Source organism: Gavia stellata, chromosome 21, assembly GCF_030936135.1.
Source record: "Gavia stellata isolate bGavSte3 chromosome 21, bGavSte3.hap2, whole genome shotgun sequence".
NCBI lineage: Eukaryota > Metazoa > Chordata > Aves > Gaviiformes > Gaviidae > Gavia > Gavia stellata.
The window spans coordinates 5,918,656-5,934,456 of NC_082614.1; the positions used below are offsets into that span (position 1 = coordinate 5,918,656).

The window sequence follows — 15,801 nt, forward strand, 5'->3', positions numbered from 1 at the left end:
CGCTGTATGTGAAGACACTAGCTGGGACAGTGGGCTGTAACACCATCTGTATGCAATGGATGACATGCAAGTCTGTATTCTGAGCGCTGACCCAGATGGTGCAGTACATTTGCTTACCCACTGCCTGGCTAGGAGCTTTGCATGAGAACAAACTAGTTGAGCTTTAACCCAGACAAGGTCAACGCAGTGTTGAGAGATTTTTTTCCAAGTTGTTCACAGATTTAGTTTTGTCCAATTCTGGAATGTCAGATGACACTAACAGCTTTTTTTTTTCAGGGGCACTTGTAGCCATTTCTCTCTCAGATCTAGGTTTTCTCACTGTGGTATGTCTGTGTCATCTGTACTGGATGACTGCCACATGTTCCACACAGAATATTACTTGAAGAGGATTTTGAAAATATAACTGGGTAGAAAATGAGACCACCAAAATATTTTATCATGCTAAACTCATAATGTACACTGTACCTCTTAACAGGAAGATGAACCTACATGCGTGCAGGAATAAGTCAAGATGTTAGCGCCGATTCACAAAGGCCTCAACAAGTTGTTTTGCTGTCTGAGGCACTCCATGTGCTAGTTACACTATCACCCTAACTGAGGCACACTGGAGTTGAGTCCCCAAACAGGAATTCCTCAAGCCTGGAGGAAGTGGTCTACATGGAAGACTCTAGACTAACACTGTTGGCAGACCCAAGTTCAAGCTGAGAACATCATTTTCACACATCTTCACTCTTTCCTAACAGTATTGCTGATCTATTGCACTGGGCTAGCATATACCATTTGTTGAAGGTTATCTTTTATTTCAAAGTGTATTTAATTTCTTATTAAAGAAAATTAATAATATTAAATTATGGGAATTAAGTTTTTGTTGATTTACAAAATAGAATTATTATACAGCTGTCTAGTATCTATACTAGCACTTTTGATCCTTCAGAGTATAAAAAGATCAATATGTGGAATAAGGAGTAACTGTTTTGTGAAAGAATGTTGGAAACATCCACCTAGGAATACAGTGGAATCTGTCTTTGTATTATCTAGCATTAGCATTCAAAAACTAGACGTGATCTAGGTCAACCACTGATGTCTCTTAATGTGGTAATTCACATTTTGAAGTAGAAACACTCCCTTACACACACTGCTCAGTTCCCCACTGTTCATCTTCCTCGTACAGGGAAACACAGGATCCTCTTGACACTTAACCCTGCAATGATGAGCAAGTCAGCCTTGATCATGCAAAGTCACACTTGACTTGAAGCATGTTGAGTAATTTCATTAACTTCTACAAGAATACTTGTGTTATCTGGATCTGAGCCAAAGTATTCAGCAGCATGAAGAGTTAATCACACTGCAGGATTCTTGTAGGGAAAGCAGGCAGATATTGCAGGGGAATAACCAGAACAAAGCCATGTAGTCATCAGTCAGGTCACAACTGTTTGGTCCATACCCTATCAGGCTGACAGCATTTGTCAATCAAAACTTCTATCCAGAAAAACGGAATGACATAGAAGTTCTTTTTGCAAAATGATCCATGATACAATTTTGAACGACTACCAGTATTCCTTAGTTGTTCAACCCATCTGAGGCATTATAATCAGAGAATCACACTTCCCTTATACTTAACGGAAGTTTGCACAGACGTGCTAATTAACACAACACACAGCAAAAATGAAGATAGGTGTTAACAGATATAAAATGGATATAAATTTCACAATTAAAATATTAGGACAGAAACACTGGATGGGAAAGCAGAGACATAAAATTCTGTCATTGCAATCACAGGCAACCATATAACAGATGTCCAGAAAGACAAACAGAACATCTCCAGGTTCTCGCCACACATTACAAGCCACAAAACAGCTACAGAATCCTATCACAAAAGAGCAGAACGCACAAAAACCTCAAACATAGCACAGAAAAGCCAGAGATACTGAAGACAACAGCAATGTGTTAAGTTGCCATCACAGCAGGGAATTTTATAGATAAATGCTCATGTAAGTCTCAGAAGTATTCTGTGTCCCATGTCACTGAGAGGCATAGACACCACTGTGGACTAGAAGATATCACAGACACAGGGACAGTCTATACGACGGTGGTGCTACTACACTGTGGGACCTGGAAATAACTCTTTTTGCTAAGCCACACTACAAAAGCTGAATACACGAAAGCTGTTCCAACTCCGGAGATTTCTTAGAGCAACTAGCACTATTTTTTTTGTCATAAGAAATGCAAGTCTAGTTGAGAAACAGTAAACAAGGGATAATTAAGATGAACAGAATTAGAATTTTTATAGAGGGCTCAACCATCCAGTATATGGTAAATGATGCATAACTGAGAAATGTTGGTGCTTCTCTCCCCATGTTTTCAAGCTCATCAGAAATAATCAGAAATAATATGGTTCCCTTCAAGAGAGGCAAATCCCAGTAAATATAATACAATTCTGCCTTTCCTTTAGCTGCTCATGGCTTGTTTAATGTGCCTTTGCTGAATTTCACATTACTGTCCCTTTGCAAACCTTTCAAATGAGAAACAGGTGTTAAAACGATGGCTGAGAAAGCACGAGCATGTTTATCAGCTGTATAAACTTACGTTGAAGAAATTTGTCTTGTTCCTTTCGCAGAAGAGGCCCTGTGCAGGCATGTGCTTCAGCTGCTGCCAGGGGACCCCGCTGCCCAGCAGCACGTCGCGGGCCCACTGCAGGTTCTGTGGATGAAACGGAGCAGGTGAGTTGCAGGCAGGGAATGGAAATGCTACCACAGGTAGACGTACAAAACGCTCACTTGCTTTTGTTTATTAACCTGCATTGTCATTTCTCATTTTCCAGGTAGCTGCTGTTCCGACAGTATTTGTAGAGGCATGTGATTTGGAGAAGATATCCCTCAGGAGAGAGAAGCCAGCTTGCTTCTCAGAGCAAGCATCCAGACTGATCAGCCCCAGCAGACTAGTCAGTCTGCTGCTGAATCCAGCCTCATATCATCAAGTTTTGCTTTCTTGTCTTTTTTTTTTTTTTCAATCTGTCTTCATTTCGTTGAGATCCACCCTCCATCTCCTATCACCTACAGAAACCTGAACTACATTTAAAACAGCTTAATTTTTTTGTTAGGAGCTGAATTTTAATGCTCAATATAAAATAATTTATATATAAAAACATAAAGTCTTTCAGCAAACAGCGGAACTCACCACCCTGGGTACCGCGCAGCCTTCCTCCACACACCATGCCCCTCGCCGCCCCCCGGCCCTCCCTGTCCCTCAGTCCCTCCAGCTTCCTCACACACTCCCTCGGGAAGCCGCCCCTCAGCTCTTCCCTAGGGCTAACTACGCGCCAGGCATACCTGCCAGCACCCAGGCCTAACAGAAGAGGCAACCTTTAGGCTTGAACTGCAGCCTTCTTTTAGTGGAGTGGTGAATTCAGGCCTCTTACCTCTACCCTGCTGTTGCCCTCCGTGTAATTTCACTTAACCACTCTGGAAAATTCTAAGCCTGTCATCAAATTCCGTTAATAGCGCTCAGTGAGTTGACAAGAAAGTATCAGTAGGAGACTAAATGATAGACAACGATCAAAAATTCATAAAAGCACTACGGCTCTAAGAGTTCAATGAACATCTTTTGTGTTGTTGAGAACTAGGGACAGCTGTTGGCTCCAGGCAAAACATTATTAACAGATGGGACAGTTATTAATTCTAAGGTTTCACTGACAGAAGTTTTGCTTCACTTCATTTTTTATTTCAGTATTAGAAAGTAGCATTTGAGTCACATTAAACTAGCCTTTTTAGAGACAGCTTCACTACAGAGCAGATAAAAGAAGGTGTTTGGTTCATAGAGACAAATGAGAATGTTGAATTCTGATTTGTCTTCTGTGGGCTGGAAATACGCTTCTGTGAATCATAAATTTGATTAAATCATGTCAATCCAAGAAGTATATTCCAGATGTAATTTTTTTTGGGGGGGGGAGGGGGGAGGAGGGGGATTAGAAAAGTTCTTATCCTGTCTTCCAGATTATTTTCTTTACAAGAATCTGGTGAAACAGTAAAAGCCCTGCTCAATCATAAGTGCTTTTGTCCTAATGGCAGTAATAATACAGAAATCTCCAACGCCTTGCCATAATTGGCGCATCCCCTCCAGCAAAACGCTGATTACGGATTCATGCGCAAGAGAGCTGAACATTGGAAATACTAACCAGATATTTACGGATGTCAAAAATCCTTCATTCAGAGAGCTAATATAGGTACTTACACAGGACTTTCATGATTATAGCGAGGGGATTTGGATAGCTTTCTTTTGGTACGGAACAAACACATGTTCACTCACAAACATCACAAGGTACTTTCTGGCTAGTCACAGGAACCAGTAAATTTCATTATTATCACTGAGTGTCAAATTTAATTAAGACTGAAGAAAGCAAAGTATGTAAACTTAACTGTATACTAACTTTCTCCTATGGTACTTCTTTTGTAATATGTATTTCTGTAATCCTGTTAACCTAAGCCTGCAAAATAATTTGAAATACATACAGAAGAAAATACAACATAGAAAAGAACCTACAAAAATCTGGCCTTCCCTGAAAGTCATCCTGTTTTGAATAAAATCAGAATCCAGTGAAAATAAGCCTAACATAACATCCAACATCAAGGCACATAAATGCTTTATTTTATGCCAATCATAGTCATCAGAAACATAAGTAAGTTCCAAGTGTGAAAACGAAGTAAAAAATTGCCTAATGTGTGGCAATCTGAATCTTACAGTTAAAACGATCACATAAAAATTAAAGGAAAACAAAACCCTTAAGAAAGCTGCCACCACAAAGCTTAAATATAAAATCCCAGTCTAAACAAATTTTAGCTATGGATGTATTCCTGAATCTAAGTTTTACAATGAAAATGTGAAGAGAACATTAAGTATAGCGTCATGCTCTGGTGATCTGCTGTGCACGTTATACTGACCATCCACAGGCATGTATTTTGGTACATATAATTCATAGGCTTTTATTGAACAAGATGATGACAGCAACCTAGCTAGGAGGAGAAAAGATCATTCAGACAAATGGGGCAATTACATGGTAACTTCACACAATCAGAACTAATAGGAATAAAAGATGTAGTTACAGATTTTCCACTACCAATCTCCTTAAATCAGCATGATCAGTTATCCCCAGTAAATACGCCTGAGCAGGTCTCAACTCATTAGATTTCACAGAGTCTGCTCTGCTTAGATTTTAGCTGATGAAGTTATTAGGAGTGGGTGAAGGGATACAGGACATAGCAAAAAGGATTTATTCTTCTTGGCACACTGCTTGCCAGTCTGAAATGCTGGATTTAGCTGTCTGAGTCAGGGCAATTACCAAGTACTCTTTCCAGTTAAGCTGTTGCCTCCCACATCTTCATCACCCCAAGATTCAAAGGCAAGATGACTGACAGGGTACAATAACTTGCAAAAAAGTTTACCAGCATTGCTTAAGTGGAAAAGGAAAATCTCTTATGGTCAACCCAGTGGAAATCTGAGTCACCTGAGATGGATACCCCTTAACTCAATGGTGTCAGAAGTCACCTTTACCTAACTTGGAAACTCCCGAAGTGTTGCTGAGAGGTGTACAAAACATCCTACTATACCTTAATCCTTTCCTCTATTTTCTTTTATAGTCTTTTAGAAGGCTTTGTCTCAAAAAACCCCCTAGTGCTACTGCATCAAATAAAAGCAAATACCTTCTTGACCTTGAAGGTAGCCTTTTGAATGAACTGTTATTACCGAACTGTTGCTACTTGAAATGCTTACATCTCTTATGCTTAGAGATTATGCCTGTCCCTAAGTATAAATTAAACCTACATTTTATATATAATCTTGTAATTTTTACATGCATGCATTATGCCTAGTTTGACTAAATTGTCGTGCTACTGATTTTATGTTATATCTGATGTTAATTCCCCATGAATGACTCAGTTAATAATGGACATAATAGAAGATACAAACTTGAAAAACTTAAGTCATACAAACAGTATCTGTGAGCAGATTCTCCCAGGATTTACAAAGTATTTTTTCTTTTGAGAAAAAAAAGCATGTTGCAGGTTGCAGCACGTCTGCTGGTTGCAGAGTATCAGACCAGTTCTACATACTGATCCATGAGGACCGTAAGGCAAATACTTTTCACAAAACTTTTTAGTTATACTGACAAACAGTGTCTTGCCAAGTCCTATCTATCTTCTCCTTTCAAACTGTGGCAACACTCATTTTGGAAGTAAAAATCACAAAGGATTTTACTTCAAGACAGAGACAAGATGAATGAGAAACTAAAACTACTGCCCAAACTGGCAATGAAGTAACTTCTGAAAATTCATCCATACTTTCCTGCAAATTTTTTTCAACAAAAAACAGCTATGTACAAATTTGCTCTGATAACAGAATAAAACAAAGAGAAATAGCCTCCCAATAGTAAGCAGCATTTTGCAGGGGGGGGGGGGGGAGGGGGGGGAACAGAACATGTAGCCAAACAAAATGTTGAAAGATTTTCAAAAGGATGTTAAAAAAAAGCACGCAACAACTATTTTTACTAATCCCACAACAGCAAAAAACAGTAAAATGGGAGAAAACAGATTGCGTATGGAAAACTTGTTTTTCTATGCACTATGGAGACCTGCCAATCCTCTCCTTTCCCAGCCAACCATGAATTTTGGCCATCAGTCTAAATTCTTCATACAAATTCCTGGCACTGGTACATAAATGCTGAATTTTCCAAGATGGTTATATGAATTTAAAAACTAATTTCAGCTTTCTAAAATTTACCAGTAGTCCACTCTGTCCCCACAACAACTCAACCTGATGTAATTTATCTCATTTTTTAAATCAGGCTTTATCATTAGTATATCTAAGCTTACTTCTTACTCCAGCTACTGCTGAAAATGCATAGATGCATTTTGTGTTTTAACTTTGTTCAGAAGTATAATTCCCACTAAAGACATATTAGTGTACCATTAAAACACAGACATTTGACATTGCTCTACAAAAGAACCTGAATGAGTCATTAAAGAAAATTACAACCTCATGAAAGCATGTAGTATACATATATCAGTAGGAAGATTTTTTTTTTTCAGTGTTAAGTAGTTGTTTGTTATGCAGAGAAGTAATAAAAAAGGACAGTAAAACCCCACAATGGTAGTTGAAGCCAACCTGATTAACTACTAGGCTCACACAGGCAGGATTCAAGTTTTCTGAGTTCCAAGAGGACAAAGATTTAGACAACAATGTGTATTTCATACAGAAAAACATTACAAATCACTAAGCTGGTATTTCTATAGGGAGAGAGAGATAAAAAGCAAAAGAGAAGGCTTCATCAGGGAAAAAAAACAGAAGAAAATATTTTGCAAGTAGTTCCTCAGGCAAGGACATGCTATTTGAACCAATAAATTGAAAACAGTCAGCCTTTTTTCTTGAATGTTGATACAAAATCATTTGTCAGCAACAGTAATGACAGATTGCAGGAATCTACAGCTCCTATTAATGATTAGCTCCATGGAAAAATTAACAACTGTCACATACAAACAGCATAAGAATGTTTTCAAAACAAGCTATCTTTAAAAAAAAGGGTAATATTTTTCTGGATAATCACTATACAGCCAAATGGAATATTCATCACCTTTCAGTAGATTGGTAAGACATACTACTGCTCAATTCACAGCAGCACTGTTGCTACGTTTTCTACTATGAGGCAAGGGGTATGACTTGTTTCCATTACCTTACCTTCCCTATTATTCACATAAGCTTCAGTACTGGTGGGGAAGAGAATTCAGGAAGCCATGCAGTGCAGCATATGACATAACACAAGACTTCCAAATACAAAATCTCTGAGTTCAAACCTTAATTATGACAACTAGTGAAATAACTGATAATTTCAACCTACTATTCATACACATTTTGCTAACTGATACTTCAGAAAGACAAAGGATTATAATAACAGAAGTACGCAGAAGTAAAATAAAGAATGACATAATTTTCAAACCAAAACAATAATAATTCATAGCAGAAGGCTTTTGAAATCAATTTTGTTATGAAGAATATACAAGGGTCATGCTGGAGGAAGCAAGTTATTTTGCCCTCACCTCAAATAGGAAATGATCCTAGCACAGTCACCAAGCCATTGTTATTACTGTTTAATCCAAAATCACTGGCTTGTGAGCAGTAGGGTCTCTGACTGACTTTTCTTTTTCATGATTTCTAAACAGGAGATAATTTTGTCTTACTCAAGATGTCCTCTATGCTCTGACAGAAGGAAAACTTTCATTCTACCAAAGATACCCAGATAGACTGTGTCACATGATGTGTTTACAGCAATACTGATTAATTCCTGCTTCCAAGTTGCTTTTCAGTCCACTTATCCAGTAAAATAAAATAATTGCTGTCATCTTTACAAGAACATCCTAATTTATGTGACATACCTAAAACGTAATTCTCTGCTGAATGACAAGAAATTACTTAATTCAATAATTAAAAAAAGACATTTTCTACTCAACTGGCCTCACACACATCAATCAGACAATCCAGGAGCTCAAGATTTCCCAAAGGATAGTTCCAATCCAAACTGCATTAAAAACAAACCTACCTGCTGTATTTTAATACTGAAACTTCTGAATTAGTACAAATGACAATACAGTTTGTTTACTCGGGCAATAAACACAGCTAGTCAGCTATTGTATCCGTGGTCTGCTCACCTTGTGTGTTTTGCTGTATGTGTACAGGTATGCCAATCTGTAGAGGCTCTTGTAGTGCTGGGGAAAGCGGCTGAGACACAAACAGAAGGAAGCAATACACTGCTCTGTCAGGAACTTCCGCTGTTCCTCAAGGTCTGCTGGAAGACCATGAGGAAATTCAGATGCATCTCCACAAGGTTCAGCTTTCTTTTTGCAGTCCCACTGTGAGGGTGGGGGGATTGCAGCTTTGATGGGATTGCCAGAAGCAGACTGAGAATCCAAGACAATTTTTTGGCCAGTAGGCTCAGCAGGATGGTAAGATTCTGAGCTCTCCAGCAGCTCTTCTGACTTTCCTGCAACTGGAACATTAAGAGAAGACAAAAGTGACAATGAAAATTACAAAATGGCAAATGAATATACAAAATGACAAAAATTCAATACAACAAATGGTAATTCTTTTCTTCGTTAAAGCGTAGGCAAAATTACTGAGTGGTTCCTCAAAAAATTATGACTATTCCTGATGTTTAAAGAATAAGTAATCTTCAGCAGCTAACCTGGCCTTCTAGATGATGTAGGACCTACAGTTCCATCCAAATATTTTTGCAATTAACTTGGTAACTCATGGTTCAATTGACCCATCTTTTCTTGGAGGAAACCAAATCTTACTTCAGAAAACATCCATGACAGTGGGAGCTTCCACATTTCCTGTTAGCTAGTCATGATTGCTGAAAACATGCATGCTACATGCAGATTAATTTTTTTAACTTTGATTTTTAGTCATGGAAGTTTACTTTGTCTTTGTCTTTGCTAGGATAAAGAGCCTCTTACATTAGATCTTATCTCCTAGCAGGCTAGAGATACACTAAATTATACTTCATCCTCAAGTATGAAGCTGCTCCCTAACTTTTTCTCTGATAAGGCTGAACTTTAGAGTCAAACATGTTTTCCAGGACAGAAATTTTTGAAAAGTTGCTTGCACAATCTATCTATCCATTATAATTTTACTCTACAGATAGCTTTATGAAAAAATACAACATTTGTTCTAACAAATGTCAGTAATGTAAAAATGCATTAAACACAGTTTTTCTGACAGACAGCTGATGACAATAACACAACTCACTGCAAGCCTGAAGAAGAGCCGTGTTTTTAGTCTAGTACCCAAAAGATTACTGGATTTAGTGATTATGTAAGTACTATTTTACAAAACTAGGAACTGGCATCTATTTCACCATATTGATGCAAACATCACCACAGGCTTTGCTAGCTTAGGCAAGACTGAAGTAAAATATTCTTAAAAACAAGAAACCAAGCCAATCCAAGTCTGCGAACAAAAAGATGACTAGTCGGCAGTTGTTCCTAGTGAGATCAGTGAAGTGAATCAGCGCTATATATATACACACATATACCATGGTTTCTGGATCTATGAAACTGGAAAAGACTAAAGTATAGTGTGAACTGGCAAAAAAGATTTAACATCCCACAAAGGGCCATGACCCGGAAAGGTGGGCAAAATTTATACATTGGTCTTGTTTGTTTTTCCCTACTGAAGTCCTGCCTCTCTATCTGCTGCCACATCCAACTGTACAAACTATCAGACAAAGGGAAATTCCAGCTAATGGATTTTGCAACAATTTTTCCAGTGGAATACAGAACACTTAGTACTATTATATATGGAAAAATTTGGTAGAGAGCAATTCCACTTCTCCACTGAAACAAAGTATCCAAAGGAATAGAACATCTAATTCCACTACTTGTGCTCTTCTATGTACTGAATACTAAGCTGTTACTGGGCCAGAACAAAAAAGGCATCTATGCCTGGGGAAAAGAAAAAAAATGTTTTGTTTGAGATTATCTTCAAATAACTGCTCCTTAAATTATTTAGAGATTTGAAACATTGAAGAAAGAGTAAATAGTAACCTAAAAGAAGGCAAGCCAGTCAAAGGGCCACGACAGACAGCAGTTTATCGTTACTCTTTTCTTTATAAGGTTTAACAGGTAGTCCAAATTGGGATGATGGCCACATAAGCAAAACACAGTTCCAATTTTAAGCTACACACATATATGCAGCAATAACACCTAGTTAAAATTCTCAGCCACAGTGCAGCATATTTCAGTGCTTCTGCATGCCAGAAGAAGCATTTTAATGAGAATATACCAGCTGACATAATCTATTAAATCAGGCATACTCTTTTCCTCTGTAGATCCCAGGGTCTCTTTGCTGGGCATCAGTGTATCAGCACAGGTAGTAGAAATCCTCTTCTCTGTGCAAGTCTTCCTCAGGCAGTCTTGAGAAGTGGCAGGCTCATTAAACATATCCTGTGTGGAACTGGAGTCAGACAGCACTGCCGCCGTGCTATCCTGACTCCTCTCTGCAAAAGAGATAAAGAAGGAATGCACCGTTTCATACTCATCAAGCTGTTACTTGCATCTTGGTAACAGCAACATAAACTGCAGCCACTCTGCAAACCTCTTACAAGTGCAATACAACATCCTTAACAACCACCAATTCTGTTGTCTAAAAGGTATTTATTTTCTTTTAAGTTGTCTACTTCAACTTACCATTTTCATCTCACCTCTTTGAGCTAAGAAATTAAAACCCCAGTCTTCTTTCACTAGGTATTATTTAACACTAATGTAATAGAGAGCTCCCTGCCCCACCACATTTCTCCCTAGAATATAATCCTGGAATTTGATTCAAAAGCAATGATGCTCAACTTTCAAAAGCAGGTAGGCTGAGGATGCAGTATTTCAGTTAGTATGGTCCTTTGCCTTGAAAAGCACCCAGTGTATTTTTGAGTCTGACACAAGCAAAGCTCAATTGACAAGAGAAAACTATGAACAACAATACTGGTAAAAATTACTCATGAAGGACAGAAAAATCAGTACCATTACAGGGTGAAGACTTACAGTAGTGATCACTGATGCCATCTATCCTGCAGGTGTTAGATGCTGTTCCCCAAATGTTCTGAGAGGTGATTTGATACAGCAAATAAACAGTTCATCAAAGAACTGCGTCTAAGATAGACAGGAAAACTCTTGGATTTCAAGGCAGAAGAACAGGAGAAGTGACTTTGCCTTGACAGAATGGAGTAGTGTACGTTGGCTGCTCACTACGTTACAGTCACAACAAAATTGTTAATCTGCTGATAGCTGTTACAGCACAGGAAAAGTTGTACGGGATCGTTACTTTATCATGGGGGATAAAATTCACACCTCAGAACAAACAGGCAAGTGAAAACCTTCCACCTGTGTGTGAAACCTGCCTGATACAACCCAAGTTCTTCTACATCAAGGGTTATCAGAGGCAACCCTGCATGACTAAAAAATGCAGCTTAGCATCTCTAACAGAAAGATGCATGCGTATTCCCACTGAGATGAGAAATTGGCATTTTTCTATAATATCGTGCCAACATAATTCAGTGTCCAACACAAAATTCCAATACAGGCAATTCTCTCTAAATCTGGAGCCCAAAAGATTAATTTTAATTTCTGCTTAAAACACAGAAATAGCTTAACCAAGAGGCATGTTACATCCATTGTCTAGGTAGTTCCACTGCATTCTTATTCATTCATTTTCTTGATAAGATCAAGAAAGAAAATTAAAAAAGCAAAAGCCCTTGCTTTGAGATGAGCTGATAATTTAATTAAATTTCTTCTGTTCCATCTGAATTGCATTTGTTCAGGAGAGAGCTAAGGGCCTCCTATGAATTTATTTTATCAAGATAAATCCCTCTGCAGACCTTCAGCTTGCAGATCAGGTTCTGCTTATTAGGATTCCAACAAATTTAAACCAAATTTGATGCACTCCATAAGCTTTTCAACCATACAAAGCAAACCTTCCCTTTCAGTGAACAGATCTTAATAAAACTGTATCTTGAAAAAGAATGGGGGAACAGTATTTGCTTCCTAATTGGAAGTTATATAGTTGGTTAATGATGACAAGTTTTATGCAGAAAGAATATAATTATAAAGAATGGGAAGAGAAGGATTCTGAAGAGAGGTCAGTCAAGCTTTAAATGACTCATTTATAGAGCTTTAATAACCTTCTGTGGTACAAATGGATACTATTGAATTCCCAGTTGGCGTCAGAAAAACATTTACAGTATCTCTCTTGATTTTTTTTTTTTAAAGAAAGTTTCTGCATCTGTGGCAAAGAGGCTGAATTACTCATCTATGAAAAAAAAAAAAAAAAAATACTGCAAATTTCCAAACGTTGCCCTAAGCCTGGAGGTCACTTCTGATGTGTGGGTTATGACAGATGAAGCACTAGAATGTAAATCAAGAACTGCTAGACCAATATGCAAGAGTGATACCAGATCACCAGGAAGCTGCGTGCTGAGAAGTTAGTGCAAAGACAGACAATGATTTAGCATGTTAAATTTCAAATGTATGCATGACAGGGAAACTTTTCCCTATGGGGAACAAATGTAAATACCTCCTTACAATTAGCTAGCTATTTTGATTTGAAATTTCTACTAAAATGAGTGTAGGTCCAGGTATGTATGTTCATTCTCCTTTTATTTTGATACAATAACTATATTAAAAAATATTATCTTAATGATATTAAAATTGGGCTCCTTAACCACTGAAAAACAGAGGAAGACTACTATTGAGACAACTTCCTATTACTTTAAGGTACTTCTTGAATGCAGCAGATGCTTTCAAACCAAGTGGGCCTGATGAAAAACACTGGACTATTTCAGAAATTAGCAGCAGCCACCAGTTATTAGTATTAATTTCTCAGAGGTCACAGAGGATGGGTAAAGTTCCAGGGAATGGAAAACAAAGGGGAGTACCTATCTTTACAAAGGATAAAAAGTCAAAGCTATTAGCCAGCCGGCCTTCATTTTCCACAGAATTATTTGAGCATAAATAAATAAATCAGTCTATAAGCACCTAAAAGATAACAAGATCAATAGTAGAAAATATGTGTGTATCCCAGCACATATAGTCACATGTGCCTGTAAAGAATTAGTGATTCTCAAACCAGAAATGGCCAAAATGTCATGCTATTATAAAAGCAACTCAGCGAACTAGCACACTTGAATGTATAATCAGTAACTTCACAGAAAAAAAAAATACATGAGAGTCTTCCTGTTCTACTGAGCACTAATGAAAATTAAGCTTAATTATGGTGTCTGTATTTGGGACCCACATCTTAAAAAATACACTGAATAACTAGAATGAACTCAGAGGAGAGGGGAAAAAATAATGAGAGATTAATGAGATGGCATATAAGAAAAACATTGGGAGAATTGGACTTACTTAACTTCAAAAAGATAAGGGAGAATTTCCAAATAGATACAATTAACCAAAATAAAAATACAGTAATTGCTCTTCATATTCACTAAGTACAGAGCAAGAGGCAATAGGTTTTCATTGCAGCAAGAAAATTGCTTTTTTTCTTTTATTTTTTTCTTTTCCTAATCTCTAGCTTAACTGTTACATACAGTTAAAAAATTGCACTGAGAACCTATAGAAATGCTGGAGGTAGACAAATAGCTATCATTTGTTAGGTTACCCAAGATGTACCTTAATAAAATAAAAAAGCGCTGTCAATACCTAAATGCTGCAGTATGTAATGCAGAACTCATGGCAACTGCACCAAGTCAGATCCTAACTCTGCTTTTTAAAAAAAAAAATTTTTTTACATATTTTTCATACATGAAAGTACCATGCTTTTCTAGCCTAACTCACAAATATATCTTACATATATATTAGACGAACTCATAGCATATATTTTTACACTCATTGTGTTATAAAGCTCTTCCTTCATCTGATAAGAGTTGGCTGTAGTTGAGCCAGTCGTTAGTGTTACTCAACCTACATACCAAAGACGACTGCAGTCTGAGAGACATGAGAATTAATTCCACATTCCCAACTGCTATGGATACCTATCCTTTTGAAAGATGCAAATCCAAAGAGAACATCAGTACTTTTTAGTAATTTCTGCTATAATTAAAGACAATTTAATGCAACTCAGTGCAATTTAAGAGTTAAAAAATTACTGGGTTTAATATTTTGTTTACCTAAGGTATTTTCTTAGTTCCCCCATCTGGCAATAGCAATAAGGCAAGCTTTTCCAAAAAGCTAAAGTGATCCCTCAGTTATAAGCAAATGATAAATCAAGGACTAAATATTCTTTTGAGGTCTCTTCCTGTAAAGTTTCCTATTATTTCAAAAGCTAAGATAAAAATATAACTGGGTCTTAATGTCCCAAAATTATTATCTGTAGTGGAAATGAAGACAATAGGGAAAAAGATCTACTAAATTGTGCATAAGCAACTGCAACAAAATTCCTATTAAAAATATGTCCTGATACCAGATTCTCTCTTTGGTATTATTATATTTTGTTTCATTACTTTGTTGCGTCACTCCTAAGTTTTAGGAAGATTTCAAACAACCTGATGAGCTGGAATCTCTATTTGATGTAAAGTTAAGTATTTCATGTTTATTTCTAAAGATTAAGGAAATGGCACTTGAGAGCAAACTTTTTTTTTTTTAACTCATTCCTCATAATGTACTCAAACTTGTGACATTTCAGGGATTTCTGTGTCAGACTATATCACCTACTCTGTCAACAGGTGAAAAAGAGCAGCTCCAGACAGAAGATGTGAAAAGGTCAAAAGGAAGAATCTTGTTAACTTTCCAAGGTATTAGTAAAAAAATATTAATTATTATTGGAAAGATGTAATTGGGAAGAAAGAACTTGTATGTTCATCTGTACTGCCAAGACCTTTATCATACCACAGTGAGATCCTGTCAGTCACTTGGATAATTAAGTAACTATTATTACTGAAACACATCTGTCTTAGGTATTAGAAAAATATCTGTAGTCCATTTGACTTAATTCTACGCTTAAGAGCATTTTAAGATTAATCTTATCCTGAATGAAATAGCTTTACTGGGTTGACTTCAAAAATCCCTATTCCACACTACTCCTCCATACCAGAAAAAGCCATTAGCAGGTCATTGTCAGTGCTCCATTAGTATTCAGGCATAACACCTGCATGCCTATCAATTGACAGTAAAAAGTTGTGTTAAACTTTGGGGAATCTAAATTAACTATTTAATTTTAAAATGCAACAGGAAAAAAAAGGCTCAATACTTCACTAGCCTTTACGCTGTG

At 37.2% G+C, this 15,801-nt stretch overlaps 1 protein-coding gene across 1 annotated transcript in view; it reads right to left on the reverse strand.

Annotated features, from left to right (window-relative positions):
- The window catches only part of CABIN1 (calcineurin binding protein 1), a 119,271-nt gene that overhangs the window by 63,745 nt on the left and 39,725 nt on the right, over positions 1-15,801 (reverse strand). The window contains exons 27-29 of the mRNA XM_059827911.1: positions 10,859-11,041; positions 8,694-9,031; positions 2,587-2,700 (exon numbers count right to left, since the gene is read on the reverse strand). Of these exons, the coding sequence (XP_059683894.1) occupies positions 2,587-2,700; positions 8,694-9,031; positions 10,859-11,041 (635 nt within the window). The remainder of the gene's footprint in view (positions 1-2,586; positions 2,701-8,693; positions 9,032-10,858; positions 11,042-15,801) is intronic.